The sequence below is a fragment of the Alternaria viburni genome, assembly GCF_023758015.1.
Source record: "Alternaria viburni strain BMP 2772 chromosome Unknown scaffold_5, whole genome shotgun sequence".
Classification (NCBI taxonomy): Eukaryota; Fungi; Ascomycota; class Dothideomycetes; order Pleosporales; family Pleosporaceae; genus Alternaria; species Alternaria viburni.
This window is the reverse complement of record NW_026055774.1, coordinates 82907-103809: the sequence shown is the minus strand read 5'-3', so window position 1 is coordinate 103809 and position 20903 is coordinate 82907. Positions and strand designations below refer to the sequence as shown.

Below are 20903 nucleotides of genomic sequence, written 5' to 3'. Positions count from 1 at the left end.
CCGTTCGTGTGAACGGATTCATTGTCAAGCTCCAGAACCGTTCTCGATGGCCCCTCATGGCCGACTTTCTATCATCTTGGCTTTTGTGCTTACCTCTATGTCGACCGTGGTTGTAGCCCTTAGGTGCGTCAGCCATTCGCAACCCTGATCGCAACGTTGGTTAACAGTTCAGATTCTACACCCGATATTTCTATGTTGGAAAGCTCACGTCGTCCGACTGGGTCATGCTTCTGGCCCTTGTGAGTGTATGCTCACCCCTTGTGCTGCTATTGCTAACCAGAAACAGATCGCAACTTGGTATGAACGTCTCCGCGGAACCCAGAGAAGCTGAACTGACTCATTCGTTCCTACATCTAGGCCATCAGTGGTGGTACATTGCTTCATGATCCATTTCCTCGATTATAGCCAGGTTGATGTAAGTAGCTACCAGCTGTTGAATGACTGTGGTCTAACATAGCATAGAAAAACAAGCCAGAAACCGGGAGACCCGTAATCACCGGCTCGCTACTGTCGATATGGCTATACCGAGTCAACTTCATCCTCAATCTTTGTCTCATCAAGACGTCGATATTGCTATGTACGTTCTATGCCACACAATCCCAGGGATGAACGCGGAGAGCTTCGAGTACTACACAAGTGGCGGCCATTGCGCGTCGAACGGCTATCCGTTCGCCCATGTGCTTTCATTCTTCCTCGGAACGCTCATTTTTGAAGGATCTACTCGGCTAACAGGATCGACTTAGTTTACAATTCTATCGCCGCATCGAACAAACGCTTCCAATACGTTGTCCGTGTACTCCTTGCCATCACAGTCTCTGGCGGAGTATCCATGATCATCGCCTCCATTCTCATGTGCATTCCGATCACCGACGCGTTCGCATGGGATGTTTGGTATCGAGCATGGGTCCTACACATCTTCGACGCTCATTGTTACAACCCAAATCCATTCTGGATCTTCAATGCCATCTATAACCTCGTCACGGATGTGATCATCTGGACGTTACCGATATTGTTCTTTTGGAATCTTTCGACAATGCCGCTTAGACGCCGTCTTGAGCTGATAGCTATTTTTTCCGTCGGTATCATGGCCGTAATAGCTTCCGCCCTTCGGCTTTACACTACGATTTTCTGGGTGCACGACTATGTGCAGCAAGGGCTGACTACAGCAGATCTTTTGATGTGGAGTCAAGTGGAACAGCACGTCGGCCTCATCTCAGCCTCCGTACCATTTCTGCGACCACTCTTCCGTAGAGCGATGGTCAAGATAAAGAGCAGAGAGCAGCCCAGCCCAGGTCCCGGAAGGCGCTTGGTCGGAGACGGCACACCAGAGTGGACTCCTGCCATGTTCAGGACGCCGATCATCCCATCGCCTAGTCCAACATTTAGCAGGTGTAGCCGGGAATTTAGGTCACCGCGGGGCGCACTTCCGCCTATTGAGCCTATGAGTACGTCAACATGGGGCTCGACCATTTGGGATGGATCTCAGGTTCGGCAGGTGCTTCCAAGCTGATCTGTCGATCATTGATAGACCCGCAAACCTGTTCAAGAGCGGAAGAGGCGGACCACCGAGTTCTCAAGAGAGAAAAGCGCCACCGCATGTGCGTGGAGCTCTTTGGCCAAGTAAGGGCAACGGTTGTTCATTCACTGTCGGGAATAGCCTTACACCAAGTTCTGAACTAGGCAATTCGCTCTCCCGAGCCACTCCAACACCTCAACGACACCACGATGTGTGCTCTCATGACTTCGGTACCTACAACAGTGACTGCAGGCGACGGCGTGGCCGATGCCTGTGCTGCGATGCCATGCGTACTTGCACCTCCGCCTAAACCAGCACTCGATAACCTTCCCATGGAGCTCATCACAAACATCGTGAAGTTCATACCCAGTTCGCCTGTACGCGAGCTACTTGCGTTACGTCGGACCTGTCGCTTCTTTCGCGCAGCCGCCGCCTATTTGCTTTGCCCACGTATGAGGCGCAGGCTCAGACACGTTCGAGTGCTGATGACAAAAGACGGCTTGACAGCGCTTCTTGAGATCACGTCGATAGTTCATTGGCGAGACTGCATTCAATGCGTTGAGTTTATCGACCCTGGAGTGGACGCCATAAGGGAGTACAAAAAAGGAGATCGAGACAAACACCACTGGCTCGGCTATACCGTGGAGTCAGCCAAATTTCGGGAAATCCAGAACAAGGTACGTCGTACATCCAGGACGGGCTCGGATCTGGGAGGGTGCGCTCTTCCCGTTAGTCGCCTTGTTCAAATTCACTGTGTGCTAACGAAGTTCAGATTACACCTGTACGGCAGTTGTTCTGGGCTAACTACGCCCCGGTTCTTCTCGAGAAGATCTTCTCCTCATTCAAAGTTATGGAAGGACTTGAGGAGATACATTTTGGGTCGAGAAGTAGCGCTCATAAGCCGTTACCGCGTTCAGAACCTTTCATCATGAGTATAGGGTTCGACTACGCCCATACTAATCTTGCTCGTTGGCTGTTCCAACGTATCTACAACCGCGAGATTGGCACCTACATTTCCGCTGGACACATGCGATTGCTGCATCGGATATTGTCGGACACTGGTTTCAACAAGGAAATCATTCACCTGAATATGCGCAACCTCACCGGGACTGAACGATTGTCTCTACCTGGACTATGGCCATACCTGGATCACCCAAGCTTTCAGAAACTCAACTTTGTAGATGTGGACCATGCGCATCCAATGGACAACATCAGGGCACCGTCGACGATGAGACTTGATCCGAAGTATGAGCGTTTTAACTCACGCCCAATATGTTGGAACCTCACCGAACTTCGGCTCATCGGCTGCAAGACAGATTCCAGCTGCGCAGTTGATTACCAGACATTCTCTCTCCTCGCCAAGTCTCGTTTTCCTCACCTGATCCGGCTCGAACTCCACGGATACGCGGTCACCAGCGAACAGCTCATACCATTCCTCCGCAGAGTTAATTCTACAACGCGGGAAGTATTCTTGACGAGCATCCATCTCACGTCTGGTAGTTGGAAAACGGTTCTTCGAGAAATTCACGCTTTCAAGCGACTGCGTGAGACTAGATTCAAGACTCTGTCAGAGATGAAACAACAGTATTGGAATGGACGCTTTGCGAAACTTGTAGTAATCCCATGATGGTAGGGCCGACGATTGTTAAGGGATTCCTTGTCTGGAGAGAGATGGCTTCGAACAGGTGTTGGACATGTGTGGACGGCGCTGCGTATAACCAAATAAATAGCTACACTGAATTACCTCACGACCACAACTACATGCCGATGTCAGATGTCGAGTGACAACGTGGACGGGACTTAGTACATCGCCGTACTCGTGGTGATGTGATTCGTCGGGCCGACCGCGTCATGCTCTCGCGATTAGCACTGCCGATGCCGTCCAGTCATGCCGCAATTCTAGAAGCCTACCTAGGGCGAGCGACTTTATCAGCCTGCGGTGGGCTCACCGTGACACGATCCACAGTCGCCTTGCAGGGCGGCGCTGGTGTGATGTGGAAGCCGGGGACACTCGAGCCGCTGCCGAACAGAAAGCTCAGCAGGCGGTGAAGGCCAGGGGCGAAGGGTCATTGGCCTGGCGCGTCTTCTGGGCAGGCACTAGTGCATTTGCGCCCACGCGTTGGCCGCTCGGAACTGAGTGAACCTTGGGTGGCAAAAGTGGTACGAACGTCGATCAGGGCCGCCAATCTCCAATTTAATCCGCCTCCTTTGCTGCTGCATCTGCTCTTCTTCACTGCAGCACCTCCGCCAATCGCTCCTTCACCACTCTGCAACCTGCAGTCGTTCCTTCGCTCTACCTCTGCACACTGCATCTGCCCTCTGTTTTTACTGCTGGACATTGAGAGCAGCCACAATGTACGCCCGATCCCGAAGTACCCCGAAGTCGCATGCCCTAGATACTAACAGATGCCAGGAACAACGCAACCTCCCTCCTGACGCCTATGGCGCAGGACACCTACTGGGGCTCCTTTGAGGAGATCTCCAAGTACAATGTGCAGCTCAACTACCTCGAGAAGATGTGGATGGCCTGGTACCAATGGATGGGCAACGATGTCCTGGCGACCGGAATCATGTCCTTCGTCTTCCACGAGCTCTTTTACTTTGGACGCGCGCTTCCCTGGATCATCATCGACTGCATACCCTTCTTCAACCGATACAAGCTCCAACACGTACGTCTCCGCAATTGCACAGCTCCATGCGACGATAGCTAACATGCCGCAGCAAAAAATCCCCACTACCTGGGAACAAACACAATGCGCCGCCCTCGTCCTCCTGTCTCACTTCACCGTCGAGCTTCCCCAGATCTGGATGTTCCACCCCATGTGCCAGTACTTCGGCCTCCAGACCTCCGTTCCCTTCCCCAGCATCTACAAGATGGCGTACCAGATTGCCATTTTCTTCGTCTTCGAGGATGCATGGCACTACTGGATGCACCGCGCCATGCACGCCAGCTCCTTCCTCTACAAGAACATCCACAAGATCCACCACCAATACTCTGCTCCCTTCGGTCTGGCCGCCGAGTACGCCTCGCCCATTGAAGTCATGATCCTGGGCTTCGGTACTGTCGGAGTCCCAATCGTCTTCTGCGCCATCACCAAGGACCTCCATATCTTGACCATGTACGCTTGGATCTGCCTCCGTGTGTTCCAGGCCATCGACGCGCACAGCGGCTACGAGTTCCCATGGAGCCTGCACCACTTCCTGCCTTTCTGGGCCGGCGCCGAGCACCACGATGTTCACCACGAGAAGTTCATTGGCAACTACGCCAGCAGCTTCAGGTGGTGGGACCTGCTCTTCGACACTGAGGCCGGTGCTGAGGCTTCCAAGAAGCGCCGTGAGCGCAAGATGGCCGCTGCCAAGCTCAAGAAGGCCAACTGAGCAATATTTGCTGGCATGTTTACAATCTTTGACGAGTGTTTGTCGGTTTTAGCCGCACGCTTGATGGTTGGGAGGTGGTAGAACCTCTTCCGGCTGATAACTACCCACACGCTTTGATGCGGAGCTGGTATGAGACATGGCGTTTTGGGTATAGGAAACTGCAGCCATGCATATTGGTCGCGGTTATAGACAGTATGACAGTATGGACCCTGGATAATGGGTGGCAGAGAGGTGTTGTAAATAGGAGCTGGGTCATTATAGAATTTCTACCTAATATCATCATCACGGTCGTTACGTTGAACGTTAACCAGTTTCGTCACTTCTCGATTTCAGACTGTTCCGTGTTTACACCTATCAAACGTACGAACTCACTTAAGAATGGCAGTAGATGACCACCGGAGAATGGATTGCGCCTTTGAGTCAGACCGGGGCCTGGTCTTGATTCGGGCTGGAGTACAGTAGACAACCACCTTGGACGAACAGCCCGGCAAGCCACAGCTACAAAATATTCGAACCCTCAATGTATACAACCAAAGGCTACTCGCAAAAAGACTACAAGGTCGAGCGCGACGCCCATGAGCAGGTGCAATTCTCCATTGGGTAAATGGCGAAGGCCCCTGGTGATAGCGCGGAACGCGTCTTGGCGCGGCTTGCCTGGCGCGTTGACATCCCGAGCTCAACTTTCTTTGACCTCACCAAACCGCGCAATCACCTCCACCACCCCAAGCCGACGGCGCGCGAAAAGACGGCATCATGAGTTCCGGGCGCCCTGTTGTCCACCAGGACTACATTGCCAAAATCCGATATTCGAATGCGCTGCCTCCTCCACCCTGTCCGCCAAAGCTGCTGGACATCCCCAACACTGGTCTTTCGAGCGGTCAATACACATCAGCGGGCTTTGCGTCAAGACTGGCGCGAGAGCAGTCGCTGAATATTGAGGCTGATGCGGAGCTGGGAATGCCCATCGATTTGGTGGGTATCCCTAAGGTATTCGATGGAGACGAGTCTGGTAAGAGCGAACCCGTGGCGCAAAGCCCTCGCAGCGACTGACGCGTCCAATAGCTATTCAGGCGATGCCTCACCCGCCACCGCTCAGTACAGCAGACAGGGCGCTGATGCGACCACCGAACCAGCTTGGCAAGACGCAGACCAATGCCTCTGGCGCGACTTTCCTGCGACGAACCGAATATGTCACCTCAAGCACAACCGGCGGCTCCAAGTTCGAGTCCAGTAACTCGTCCAACACGATGCGCCTGCGGAGGAAGCGAAAGCAGGTAGAGACCTCATTGGACGACCCAACCAACATCGCGAGACACATCCTGAAGAGCTTCAACATTGCGTACCCAGCAGATGCCTACAACGGACAGGACGGCGCCGAGAACATCAGGGCAGCGGAATCGACGCCCGAAGAGCGACTAGCATGGAACAAGCCCAAGAACCCCCGGAACCCCAACCTGACACTCGTGGACTCCTACCCACTCCTCCCAGACTGGGACGCCATGCCCGACACCGGCGGCTACATGGTCTTCAAGTTCACCGCACCCCCCATCAACAACCCGCTCGACCCATCCTACGACCCGCGTCTCGACGTCGCGCTCCTGCGTCCCGCCGGCCAAACAATCCAAGACCAAGAAAAGTACATGGAAGACCGCGAAGCCCACCGCCTGGACCCCACCGTCCCACCCCCGATCCCCCGATGGCAATTCGAATACTTCCTCCCCTCCGACAAGAACAAGGTCCGCGGCATCAAACGCAACTTTACCACGCACGACCCCTCCAACGAAGCAGACATCGACTTCGATATCGCCGAAGACGACGAAGGCCAGCCGCGCAAATGCTTCAAATACGATAACGTGCGTACGTACGAGACGAGCCAGCAAGTTGGCGACCCGAGCGATACATACGGTGATGTTGTTGCGCTTGCGCTGCATGACCCGGAGAAACATGCGAATGAGCCTTTGCGCGATAGTAAGATGCAGCGGGCGGCATACTTTTACCCGATTACGCAGAGGACTCAGTTGAGACCTAGGAGGCCGGGTCGCATTGATATGACGGAGGAACAGCCGAAGGTCGATATTATCGAGGCGGCGGGTAAGGAGCCGGAGAGCTTGGAGAGGAGGGAGGGGTATAGGAAGAGGGCTGAGGGCGTGGAGTAGGTGGAAGTGAGGGTTTGATGGAGAAGGAAGAAGAGGGAGTGCGGTCGCTCCCTCTTCTTCCGCAGGTTGGTTATCAAGGCGAGATTGGACTGGACTGATATCGGTATTTATCATCAGCGTCGGCGTTAATTGAGGCACAGAGATGTAACAACAGATATCGTGGATCATGGCATACACTCGAAGGCTAATCTGGATTTTCCTCGCAAACATTTCATTGGTCATTCCTTTCTTCTATCTGGTTTCCTCTCCATCATAACAACATCTTCGCATGTTCTTTTCGACAAAACTTCTAACGAAGGATAGCCCCTTCACTCCTCCACCCCTCCACTCCTTACAGTGCAATAGCAATAATAGCCACAACAACTCCGATGATAGCGACGACGAGCGAGATGATAGCGACGCCGAGTGTAATGATAGCGACGATGACTCCGATAACAGCGGCGTTCTCCTTAATACGATTGAGCCATTTCCTTCCACGAGATGGCTTCCCCTTCTTGTTGGCTGTTGAATGCGTCTGGTGGTACGATGGATTGGGTTCGAAGAGAGGTAAACTCTGGGCGCGTGGCAGTACGGTATTGCGACGTAGTTGCAGTTCAATGTCGCTATTAGGCCAAGGCGCTATAAACCTGCTGGAGTAACGCACAGCCATGCTTCGACGATTTACGCAAGTTAGACCGACGTCAACCAATCAGGTGCGAGTGGCGAAAATCCACACCTTAGAACGAACGCGTGTTCGTGCTGTTACTCAAGATGACTAGTAGTACACCTCCACCAAAGTACTCAAAATGTATTCTTCTCTTCTGCTCCTCCCCGTGCCTGCTCCTCACGAGTTCGTGTCTGCTTCAGACGAGTTTTTAAGCCTTCGGGGCTCAGTCTGATCACGACCCCGGTCATTTCTATGTAGCGAGTTGCCCTCTCGCACGTTCACACCCGTTGCCCACTCAGAGGCTCTGGTGAACGCCCAATCAGGTTTCCCCAGCTTGTCACATGATAAAGCACTAACCCCCGGAAATTATTCCCGGTACAAGAACCGAGCTGATGCCCAGGTAGTAGCTTGTTCAGCCTTGTATCGATCCGTTGTCGTATGGATGGTTCTTTGCAACAAACACTGAAGCATAGACTCGAAAGCGCATTGAAAAGTTATTTCGTCGCAAACTACAACGAGTATCTTCTTCTAGTCTACCTGGGTATCTCGACAACAATCTTATCCATCACATTCGTCGAGAAGCTCCATCCTACTCAGATCACTTAAGAACAACAGTAACAATAGCGACAATCACTCCGATTATACCAACAACAACTCCGATCATGGTGGCATACTCCTTCACATAGGTAAACCACCTCCTCATTGCAGACGCCCCTACAGGGTCGCGTTGTGAATGTATCGTCTCGTGGTAGGAGTGACGGGATTCGAGGGGAGGGAAAGTATGGGCGCGTCGTAGCCTTATGTGTGTTGGTAGCAAAGTTTCCAGGTTAACCTGTTCGGAGGTTGTGGTTGGAACGGACATTGCAATGAGCAACGGTTTCAGAGGCTTCCAGGGCGGGCGAGATCAGCCTCTAGAGACTATGACGGGTTAGCGGACTAGTATAGCCAATAAGAAACAGAAACTCAACTGTATGTAGTGATGGAAGTAGAATGGGGTGATCCTTCTTTGAATATACTGTAGTTAATCGTAGGATACTTGAAGTTGTAATCTTGTTTCTCACTTTGCTCAGAAGAAGGATTAGCAATCGCACATGATTCATATGACGAACGCGCCGCAAGATAAGTGCTCTCTCTTTACTGTGATGGGGCTATGAGCGTGAGCTAGCGGTATTCTGAGCGTGAACTAGCACGAGTAGACTTGTGGCGCACATGCAGCAGGCATTAGCCCTGTCCCTGCATGCCTGATGGGTTCCATCCAGACCTCGCTATGTCACGGCCCATACGCATCCAACCACGAAGGTGATCACTATGCAAGCTTAGTACCAGCGTATCATAGCGAGACTGGAGCCAATGGGCGGGCGCAAGAGGTGAGGCGCTGCTGGGCCCTTTTGCGACAGCCTAGCAGACATTTGACGTTCAACAGTGATCTTTGGTAAACGTCCCGTACATTGTCCGTCCGCGAAGGACTGCTACTGCAAGGTGTTTGGCGCATGCTTCATGAGTACACCGATGCGAGATCCAACAATGACGTGAAGAGCTACACAGATGCTTGCCCGCCCTAGCTCTACCTGTTGCTTTCTCTGAGAGGTCGCAGGTTTACGATGGGACGAAGTCGTTGACATGCGCAGAGCTGAGTCTGCAGTCGCGCTTGGTGCGCCTGACAGCATCCCAAAGTCCCCGGCGCCATACCACGCGAATGTGCATAAGTATTTCGCAAGGTCTGCAGACGCCATCGCTGTGACAAAGACACTAATCCTTGACTCTCTAGAAACCACCCATCGTATGGTTCTTCCACATGATCGTGGTATATCTGGACGTACGCGGACTTGGTTTTCTTCTCGCATAAGTTGTATTGGGTATCTCACTCCGGTCTATCTTAACAACAATCCTGTAAGTCACACTCCGAGAACTCGTTCCGTCTACCCCAGCCTCGAGTCTAGTCTTTCACCATCCAGGAGGAACATTTATGGATATCTCCGAAAAGTCGTTGTCTTCCGAAACACTCGGCCTACGGTAGTAGATGGATGCGACGCTGCTTAGAATCTGAGATCGTCTCTTCAATATGGCTCACTTTACCAAAACAGCAACAACAACACCAACGATGATTCCAAGGACGGTAACGCAGAGCGCAGCAGCGGCAATAACGATTCCAATAACAGAGGCGTATCTCTCTACGTGAAGAAACCACGTTTGCTCAGTAAGCCTGGTTGGGAGAGTCGCTCTTGCCCTAGAGGCTATTTTGCTGCGATTGTTGTTGTCACCGTTGTAGGGATCCGGGTCGTAGGCAGAAGGTAGAGTGTGGGCGTGTGGCGGTGGGATATAATGCGTTGGTAGCGTCGAGTCGGAGTTAGCCACCTGTAGCGGAGGTGAAGCGGGATCGGGGGCCGGCTGAGTGAGCTCAGAGTCGTTCTCGACTATGGTGTTGTCGGTAGAAGACATCGCGTTGCAATGCGGCATTTAGGTACTTTGTGTGACTATTCTGGATTAGCCCCACAAACGCAGCCAATCCAGTGTCAAGGACTAGGAGAGACTAAGCCACATACAGTGACACCAGTCGCCGTGGAGTCGAAGGTAGACCAAAGGTCTTGCCGTGTGGAATTTTGGACCTTTTCTCTTTCAAGTCCCTCGCCGGGTGCGAAGAGTGAAGGTTCGATTTGTTGCGCATCTTACAAACAGGATGCTGCATCTTATATTAGAAAAGTCAAATGCCTACTGCGCCGGCCACCTGGGCATGTTTGAGCGTTGGTCGAGAGTGAGCGTTCTGGCGCACGGCCCCTTCCAACCACTCCAGGGTAGGCATAGCGTCCGGCGACCTTGTGCACGTCCCTCCAGACCTTCCACGTAGTGCACGTCCCGATTCACAATGTGGTGCACGTCCCGATTCACAATGTGGTGCACGTCCCGATTCACAATGTGGTGCACGTCCCATCAGCAACGTATTGCACCGCCACTTCTCAAGACGTGGTGTACCGCACCGCGCTGCCGAAGGCGTATTTGTCGGGTCTGTGAAGGGAATCCCTTTTCTGTATGGTGACTGACCGCGCCAACCAGCATTCTTCGTCATGAGTCAACTAATCCTTGACCCTACCTACCCCACCACTAGCAGGTAACAGAGTAATTCAAGACGGTCGTACCCGCGGAATCTTTAACACTAGGTATCTCACAAGACTGTAAACTGAAGGAGACAATATTTAGTTATACGATATTAGGTACCTAGGTAGGGTTTATCGCGTCTCCTAAATGCAATAGCTGCGCACTCCCAATAAGCTGCTGTTCGGCTAGGAGTTCGGATTGTGAGCAGTGCTGCTAGTACTTCGCCCAAGACAACATCAAGCGACTGTTGCATGGCTTATTGAGATCAAACATGAACGATGTGAAAGCACTTGAGATTCTTCTTCTTCTTCTTCTCGAGCCTTCATTAGGTATATCTCTCACATCTATTTCGATCCACAGCCTTGCACTTCATATTTTCCACGAGCTCTTGATAAGCAAGAACCACCCACCCTGTTCCGCCCACTCACTTAACCAAAATGGCAATGATAGCGACAATAAGACCGGTGATAGTCGCGACTCCGACGATGTAAATGAACCACCGTTTTACGCCAGACTCCGGTAGCACTACGAGTCTGACCGGTTGATGATGCCTTGGTGGCAGCGTCTGGTCGAGCAAAGGTAATGTGTATGCGCGTCGTGGTTGCAGGTGCGTAGGTAGCAAAGAGTCGATATTGATGTGCCCGTCTGCAGTGGTAGAGGGAGAACTCATGGCGCAGCTTCGAGTACCCGCGAGTTAGCACAACATGACAGCTAATTAGATGTGGGTCGGCTAAAATGTATATACAGTAACAAAGATAGACATTTGCGCAGTGAACCTGGTATGTAATTGAATGTACTTAGCACCAGATTGACTTCAGAACTAGACAGGTATCTGGGGAACTCGTCTTAGATATATAGGGAAACTCAGTGCTTTCTTCCCCTCAAAATACTACCGGGCCTGTTTAGCGTTATCATTGCATGTAGTGTTGATGTTTTTCAGGCTATCTGCCAAAGACGCACAGTTCGTCCTGTCACGCCCACCTTGGTTAGGCATACGGGTCAGTCCAGCAATCCCACCATAAAGATGCGCTTCCCACGATTGGCTGTTCGAGGCTCTCTGGGAGGTGCAGACTATACAGCTGCACTGAACCCCGCCGACAGGTAAGCCGCTTGGTTAGCAGCAACCATCCGAATGGAACGTCCAATTCCAGAGATAAATCGGTGACGCATGGCTTTGCGCCAGCCCTGCAGGTGCTTGAGACAATTAACTTCATACAGCGTGGCTCATCGGAGGTTCCAGTCCTAGAATTAGTCCGACAGCAGTCACTATTTGGTGGAGATGTTGCACAGCCTTGGAAGGACCAGAAGAGCTGTATGGTTCGCCACAAGAAGCCTTTGAAATAAAGCCAGGGAGTGTTGGACTATAAATATTCGACCACGTTACAGAGAATGCATCGGGATGAATTTCTAAGGTATGAGGATCTCGTAAATCTCCAAGCCGCAATATTATAGCGAACTCAAGGACTTTCAGCACATACGACTATTGAAGACATCTCTCTTTCATCTACAGTTTCGAAAATCATACGCGACTGGCACACGATGTGGCTATATATGAGTGTAGCGAGAAAGAGACTATGCAACGAGAAGAACCCAAAGAAACATGCTATGCGTACTCTAAATGTGGCAGATGCCTGACATGTCCACCCAGACGTCTACGCGACGCGATAGTATGTATAACGCTCTGGCTCATCCCAATCTACAACTCCGTCAATCAAGTTCTCCAAAAATCATTCCTTGTCAACCCTCTCTTAGTCTGTCCCGCAGTTGAGATACATAGATGCTGCGGGTCACTTCGAGTTGATCCTCCTGCCCTGAAAGCTTACTTGATTGCGACCGTAATGACAGCAGCGACCACGATTCCGATGACAGTCACGACGAGCGAGACGGTGGCGACAAAAACGCCAATGACGGGGGCGTATTCTTTGATACAGGTAAACCACGTTGAGACGCCAGATACCAAAGCATCAGCCGTTGAGGGTGTGTGCTGATCATCGAATGGATTGGCATTGGGTGTAGGCGAGGGCTGGGCGCGTGGTGTTTGGTGATACATGGGTAGCAAGGTGACCTGATTGACCTGCTCGGCTACAGTTATAGTGGAAGACATGGCGATTGGAATCAAAAGAACGAGATGGGACGACTCGTTTGACTATTGCAAGTTAGTATATATGATTGCACAGTCGGGTATACCAAAGGAAGGTACCTACGGTCTTAACGAAGATATGTGATGATGCTGCAACGTATATCCGGCGGTCAGCCTTGGGGTAAAGTAGGTTTGCACAGCTGGGGAGAAATAATAGGATTACAGTGAGAAGGGCCGGTTCTGTCCTTATGACTACGTGTACCAGCAGCATCTGCCAATGGATGGTGATATCACGAGAAATTGGCCTAACCGTGTCTACGATAGCATGCTGGCCAAACAGCAACGACGCTCAAGTGAGGGCTATGTTAGTGGACGCCTCCGTTACACAGCAGTGAAGCGACTTCACTCTTTGCCCTAGATAACAATTGGCTCCACATTCATCTTGTTGCAAGAACATTGACAAGATTGTATACCAAAGAATGGAGTACAGGTCATTATACACGCACCATAGACCCTGGAAAGAGTTCAGGTCTCGCGGTCCGGCTTTGTTGTGTTGAAATAACCGTATACTCAGCGCGCGGAAGAAAGTCAGGCAGAAGACTGGCTGGAGGCGTTTAGCCTTCTTTGTTATAGCTCAGTCGAGTAAACCTGTAAACGCTTAGTATATTCCTACACCTGTACGTTCTGTAGCGGAGTAACTCTCCGGGCTTTGCAGGTGTTTGATTGGGGCAAGGCTGTGGGGTCCCCAAATACGAGCGCGCAATTCCGGAGCCAAACACGCCACCGGCATGTCACTTTCCGGGCGCGTCGATCCTGCGGACAAGAGCCTCATAACACAGCCCTTTTCCAAAGCATTTTCTTTGCACAAGTCGGCGTAAAACACTTGAAAATTATTCATAGTAAATGTGGAAGTGTTCAAGCTTCTCCATCCGTCGCAAAACTTCTATTGCGATACTCGCTCTGCTATATCTTAACATCAATCTAGCCAGTAACATTCCGTGAGCACTCATCATAGGCAATCCCGACAGCCTTCGCCTTCCGTTGTACATGCGCCCTCGGCATACATAGACGGCTTGTAGCCCAAAGGCTCGAGTCAGCTCTCTTCACTGGCTCACTTAACCACGACAGTGATGATAGCGACAACGACACCGATGATGGTGCCAACAACTCCGACGACAGGAGCATATTCCTTGACATGGCTGAACCATGCGATCGTCTCGCCAGACACAGTCAAGGTATTGTTGATGCTCGAGGGTATGGCTGGGCTGAGTGCAGGAGGTAGACCGTGGTCGCATAGCGGTAGGTGATGCGTGGGTAGCGTAGAGTCGGTGTTGATCGGCCGAGGCGAACTGAAGTCGCTTTTGGGCAGCTTAGATACTTCGACTTCATTCTCAACCTGTTCAGCGGACGTGACGGTAGAGAAAGACATAGCGATGCGATGTAATCCTTGGCTCAACTATAAATGGTTAGTGTAATGACACAGAAAAGAGACTAATCAGAGGCTACGAGCTAAGCCACGTACGTAGATGCTTGTGATTTGGTGTATTTTGTGCAGGGTATCAAGCAGCAGAATAGCGAAGGATTTATCAAAAGCGTTGTAGTTGCAAAAACTTCTGTATCCTCTCTCTCTCCAAGATCATGCTAGGTGCTGAGTTATTATATATGCTGAATGTGCTTGCATAGGACCAAGGAGTCGCGCTTCACACTACGCCATCAATCTAAGCAATTGCCAGCCACGATAAGCCAGTATGCAAGGATTCTCACTGAGATCGCGGCCTAGTTCAGACGAGAGAATGTATTTGCATAGGGGCGGTCAAACGGTCGCGCTTCACACTACGCCGGCGACCCAAGAAATTGCCAGCCACGATAAGCCATCATGCGAGGATCGTCACCGGGATTCCGGCCTACCCCAGACGAGGAGCTGTACCTCATCAACCATCTTGTGGGCTCGCGCTCGAATTTGAAGTATTTTCGCGAGGAACTTTGGGTGTGTACGTTGGTGGGTTGGTAAGTCAATGACGGTGGTTCCTCATCAACCATTGGAAGACCGAGATGCGCGCCCATTTGGCAGGTAGGCGTAACCCTACCGACAGCGGGACAAAGTCTTTACCAGGCCTAGACACGGTGCCTCATAGGCCCCTGACTGAGCCAAGCTGTCCAGTCTGAGCCCTAGATCCAGAGACAGAGCAGGGCAACCGAGTCGACTCACAGCCTCGGTGGCGTCGACGGCTCCTTAAAACGCATCCGGCTCGAAGGAAGCAGACGCAAGAGCAGCCTGCGTGTCTCTCAGCGTGCCTAGGTAGTGCTGTAACATGACAGTTGCGAGGCTGCTTGAGAACGTAAGTCCGGTGTGGAAACGCATTGTAACAAAGCAATAAGTAATCTGGTGAAGCCTCGAGGTATAGCTAATAATACAGTTTTTCGGAAGTACCGTCTGTTCTTCTTATCCCGTCCGCAGGATCTGATGTACTTAATGCGCGAGCCTAAGTAAGCCTATCGGTAGGGCGACTGTGTATAGGTTTCGCGACTATTGCTATCGTGTATTCGTCCCTCGACTGTATATGCGCTGCTGCGGTCTGCCCCATCTTTCACACCTACATAGGAAGAACACATACTGGGTGTGACACAAGCTTTTCAGGCGTATCGTAAGCCGGTAAGATGGCATTTTCATCAACCAGATGTAAGCTATCTTAGATGCTGGTCAGGCGATCGCGTGCACAGAAGACGCAGGCGGGCCGTTAGTGCAACACGCGGAGTGAGCCTTGTAAGGTGTCAGACAACAACGCGACCCCAGCCTGAGCAAAAAGAAACAACTTGGCGCATGGGCGTGTGGCGCGGACGATCGCGAATTGTTGACATTTAGAATGAATACCGTCCCGCTCCGACGCGACTGACAGCTCACCGGTTTTCCGTTACGTCATTGTGTTAAAACCTCACAACACCCGCGCAATCCCGTAGCCTGACATCGCCATCACCAACACGCACAACCATTGGATTTGTAGAAACGAGCAACTCTGTAGATATCGCCGAGGCGTGTACATTGTTTTACGATTGACATGTCCGTGCCAAACGGACCGCCCAACGCGCTGACTCAAGCGACGTGATGCTACCGCAATGATTGACGGATTTAATTGCCGAACAGTCGCATCACTATCGCCGATTCATTTCCTGTACTAATTCAATGCATTTTCGCGCAACCCCTCTCTTTTCAACGTCTGTTTTCTTGTCGCTACAACACCGTTATTCGTCGAGGACTTGCGCCATGGCCACGCGCGGCACCACAGACTCACAACCTCAAGAAGCGTCGCGACTCGACACTCCAGTCAAGCTGCACGATAGTCATGAGGTGCCATCTTGGTACGCGCATAACTCCTACATTCTTACAGGCTACCGGCCCGTCACGAAATCCATCCCCCTCTGCCTCCGCAGCGTACTCCACCTACACAACGAAACCGTAAACATTCACACACACCTTATCCCCGGCATCTTCGTCCTCCTAGCCAGCTACTCCTTTGATCGCTATTTCACGACACGCTTCCCCCAAGCAACCTGGACCGATCAACTCGTTTTCCGCATCTTCCTTACCGCCTCCGTAGTCTGCTTTGGTACTTCGGCAGCGTATCATACGCTGATATGCCACTCGGAGGGGTATGCGAGTCTGTGGGTTAAAGCGGACTATGTGGCGATTATTGGGCAGATTGTAGGATCATTTATACCTGGCATCTATTTTGGGTTCTACTGCGAACCCGGGTTGCAGAAACTGTATTGGTCTATGGTATGTTTTGGGGAAACGACGATGGAAAAGGATGATGTGTGACTGAACTAACTTTTCCAGATCATCACGCTTGGGACGCTGACCGCGACTACGGTCATCAACCCCAGTCTTCACGGCCCACGATGGAAGACTTTACGCTTATCAACATTCATCGCAACCGGCTTTTCGGCGTTTGCGCCGATCTTGCATGGCGTGTCAATCTTCGGGCACGAACAGCTTGACAAACAGACTGGCTTGCGGTATTATTACCTCGAGGGTATCTTGATATTAATTGGAGTCGGATTCTATGCGGTAAGGCTGACATGTTCATCGATACGTCCTCATTCTCAAGACCGAGCTTTGGTTGACACATGTGACAGACTCACTTCCCAGAATCTTGGAGACCGAAGAGATACGATATTTGGGGCGCATCACATCAGCTGTTTCACGTCTTTATTGTTCTAAGTGCTATCGCTCATTGGTACGGTATCATGAGCGCTATGGAGTGGAACTACGTAAATCAGCGCTGTCAGTGGTCTTGAAGACTTACTCGCTAGACTATGCGTACCTTCGAAACCTTTCTCTCACTTTCAACCTACATACCACCCTATCACAACCGCGCTATATTGATTAGACTACTCAACTAGACATCCAACCGTCAGAAAGGAAGATCAAAAAAGAATAGACACAGCAAGACTCGAACTTGCATTCCCCGCATCACGCCCCCGGCGAACTGGTTCCTTTTTACAGGACTTTTGTTTCCATTTCACACACACCCAACTGATTCCTTGAAGTCTTTGATTCCTTGAAGCCTCTGGTTCCTTGGAGTCATTGATTCCTTGGAGCCGGGTGGCGCTAGGCTATTGTGTGCGGGCGCCTTACCGTTAGGCTATGTGTCCCGTGTATGATTTTGATGAGAGACTGAGGAAATATCTAATATGTGCAGGGGAACAGTAGAGAGGGCGGGAGAAATGCTATTGTAAATTAGTGAGAATGTAGTCCTTTCAAGTCGTTTTTATACTTACCTGTACACGATGCATCTTCATTCTCGAAGTGTATATGATACCCTCTTACTATCCACTACCACACCGCCAGCACTTGCCTCTCACCCCTTTCAAACAACAAAAAGAAACCCAACCTAAACACAGTAAGACTCGAACTTACACATCCCGCTCCACCAACCTCCCAGCAGGACCAATTCGCCAGCGTTTCCGCCATCTCATCTTACCCACCAGGATGTGCATCACGAAATAGCCCAGCGCGATCAGCACCAACGGTAGCGATCCGTTTCACTGGTCTCACCAGGATGCTCGCACGCCCAACAACCAGCTTCCTTTGTTATTATTCAATGGAGACAGAACCTCTAGGTGCCCCCAGTAGGCCCTTTACCCCGGGACGAGAAAGCTGGTGCTTGATCAGAGCTAGAAATCAGCCCAGTGCTGGAACTACGTTGGGCGTGCGTTCGCTAAGTTTTTTTGTGTGCGGGTACTGTACCGATCGGCTATGTGTTCTGCGTGGGTTGTTGATGATGGGATGAGGAAATGGTGGGTATATGTGAGGGAAGAGTGGGATAAGGTAAGTGTTGAAGGTGGTCGGACTATACATTCTGAAATCAATCCAAGAGCTCTCTCTATCCCGCAAACTGGATCATAACATACACGTCCTCATCATACCCATCCCTGCTCATCGTATCATCCTCCCCCGAACCCACGCCCCAAACCCCCCCTCATCAACACTCTTACTAAACGCAATCCAAAAAGCCTGTTTCTCACTCACGGGACTCGCACACCTCTCCACCATCGCCTTGACATTAACCTCCTGCAACCCTTTAATCGCCGTGATCTGCTCCACCCACTCTAGATCCACGCCGCCGAAATCGCCATTGCCACCAAGCCACTCGTTCTTCATGCGTAGCATAGTGTCGAAATCAGAGGGTGTGATGGGGGTAATGGCGTCCCAGCCGTGGTCGGGTTTGCCGGATATGACGTTCAGGTTTAGGGTGCGGAGGGAGATTGGGGGTACTGTCTCAGAACTATCATCGTCTGAGGGAGAAGACGGCGTCGCGAGGTATTCGCATAGACTTGCCCATTCTGCGCGATCAAACTCCTTGCTGTATGGCAATGCCTTTTTTGTTATGCTTATATGCCGGATGGACGCTCGGCTTCTGGGTGTCAGGTCAGAGAGGAAGGGGACGGCGGCTTCGATGCTGGTGTGGAAGGCGAAGGTGTAGGTTGAGTAGAGGATTTTGCTGGCTTCGGCGTGGATTTGCTGGTTTAGGGATAGGAGCGAGGGGACGGTGTAGCGGAGGTGCGATGTGTAGGGGGAGAGGAGGACGCGGTAGGTTGTTGGTGTTGTGGTTGTTAGGAAGGGACCTTTGAGATTGTCAGTATATAGTCAATAATGTCTTTTCGAGTGGAGCAGTCTCCTAGACTATCTTTCTAGGTTTACTCCAAGAGTGTAAACGTACCGGTTCTGATGTGATATGTACTCCTTCGTCTCCAAGTCTTCGGGCCTTGCGACCCTAGCCATGGGTCCATAGTCCGTACGCTCAAAGTACAAGCATCATTGTTCGTGTCGTCTGAGAGATATGTATGGAAGTCGGGGATCAAGTTCGCGACTGACGTTCCGTTTCCGGTCGTGGGAATCGTCGAGGGTAGAAGCAGGTACTCGTATATCATGAGACGGATCTCGAAAGGAAGGCGAAGCAACGGCGAGGCTGGGAGAGCGTCGGCTTGGTAGGATGATGACTCCATGGTAGAGGTTTGCCAGTTGTTGGATTTGGCGCGATGTGAACAGAGAGTGGAAAAAAGTGCAGAACGTGTCGGTCGCTTCCAGATACTGTATGCTCCTCCCTTCTTGAAGTACAGTCGTCAGCGTTTCTCAGCTCACGCACTCGATCGGTGTATCGCTGCAGCCAACAACACGTCTTCCCAATCGTACGCTGATCAAACCCTCAGCCAGTTAAACGCGACAAGACACTCCACAATCGACAAGACTCGACTCAAAAAGAAAAGACGCAATCAATCAGTGCACAACGTCGACGCAACGTGGTTTTGCTTGTGTGCCCCGACAGACCATCAAGGTGTTGCGAATTGGACGCTTGGAAAACAACGCGTGCACTCGCCAAAAGATAAATTCCGGCCAGCACCATGATGACCTTGACGCATTCGCCGAGGCAGCTTTGCCGGAAGAGGTAAGATGCCAGATTGCTATCCTTGCAACGGCTTAGTCGTGGATCATGGCGCCGGTAGCGCGCCCGGGCGTAGATAGATGGATGACCGTTCCGAGACCGTTATCGTTGATATTGGCGGCGGTGAGCAATATCGGCAGCGTTGATTTGACATTTGACACATGTGCCGGTGCTTGTATCGCTGTATACATATGATTATTGATCGCGCTCTTCGTCAATTTCTAATCTCAGTCAGGTACCGAGGTAGTCTTTGTCTAGAAAGTTACAAATCAAGGGCGTTGATGCAAGCAGCGATGTCTGTACACCGAGACAACGCATAACGACATCCCGCAAAATCTCTCGTCATATCGAATGAGAAAAGCCTGCTATCGCGTAAGACCCTGATAACGTGAACGTACGCCGTTCCAAGGCCGGCCGACCCGCGATCACTTGCATAAACTGCTTTCTATCGGCCCTTTCGGAAACGACTCGGAATACATGCCCTGGCCTGAGCGCAGTGTGTCATAGCGCGCGCGGATGGTCAGGAGAAGAGAATTTCCTCGCTAAGGGCCCTGCAAGGTCTCCAAGTTTGCGTCAATGTTGCATGCGCGAGCAAACCTCGCGGGATGTTGAAAGAAATAAGTGGAGGTAGGATCGCCGGTTTCTCGGCGGCCAGGAAACGGTACGTACCTGCATTTGCTAGGCCCGACCCTGTGCCAAGCACTCGACCTAAAGTACTGTTAAGCTACGACAAGCACGACATGAGTTCACCATCAAAGCACAGGAGAAGCAATCTTGCGCCATGTTCAACGATATGCATTGCTCAGCTGTAGCAGCCCAACTGTGAACGCCATCGAGCTACCTAGATTTGCTCTTTGCCCCCCAAGTTCCCTAACCCATACCCTAATACAGTAGTTTCCCTTTCTCAAAGTACCGGAGACAAGGGAAACAAGCCAACTACAAGCAAAATCCAGAATAAAACAAGAATCTTTTTGAGTTTATCCCTCCCTTGCGGATTTACAAAACGCCTCGCGACTGAGCACGTAAGTTGACCCAATTGGATTTGTGACATGGAACCTTGGAAAAAGAGAGGATGCAAGAGGAGAGGAAC

At 51.3% G+C, this 20903-nt stretch overlaps 3 protein-coding genes across 3 annotated transcripts; 2 read left to right on the top strand and 1 right to left on the bottom strand.

Moving 5' to 3' along the window:
* Positions 1 to 1725: 1725 nt before the first annotated feature.
* J4E79_002889 (uncharacterized protein) lies at positions 1726 to 4894 on the top strand (the record flags this gene model as incomplete). Its single annotated transcript, XM_049351786.1, has 4 exons — positions 1726 to 1893; positions 2289 to 2761; positions 3930 to 4185; positions 4238 to 4894. 4 exons carry the CDS (start codon positions 1726 to 1728, stop codon positions 4892 to 4894), a joined length of 1554 nt encoding a protein of 517 aa, XP_049213257.1.
* Positions 4895 to 5647: 753 nt separating this feature from the next.
* On the top strand, positions 5648 to 7050 carry J4E79_002888 (uncharacterized protein; the record flags this gene model as incomplete). Its single annotated transcript, XM_049351785.1, has 2 exons — positions 5648 to 5903; positions 5957 to 7050. The coding sequence occupies 2 exons, from the start codon at positions 5648 to 5650 to the stop codon at positions 7048 to 7050; spliced, it is 1350 nt and encodes a 449-aa protein (XP_049213256.1).
* Positions 7051 to 18306: 11256 nt separating this feature from the next.
* J4E79_002887 (uncharacterized protein) lies at positions 18307 to 19376 on the bottom strand (the record flags this gene model as incomplete). The annotated part of the gene is made up of 2 exons (XM_049351784.1): positions 18307 to 18995; positions 19091 to 19376. 2 exons carry the CDS (start codon positions 19374 to 19376, stop codon positions 18307 to 18309), a joined length of 975 nt encoding a protein of 324 aa, XP_049213255.1.
* Between the last annotated feature and the right edge of the window lie 1527 nt (positions 19377 to 20903).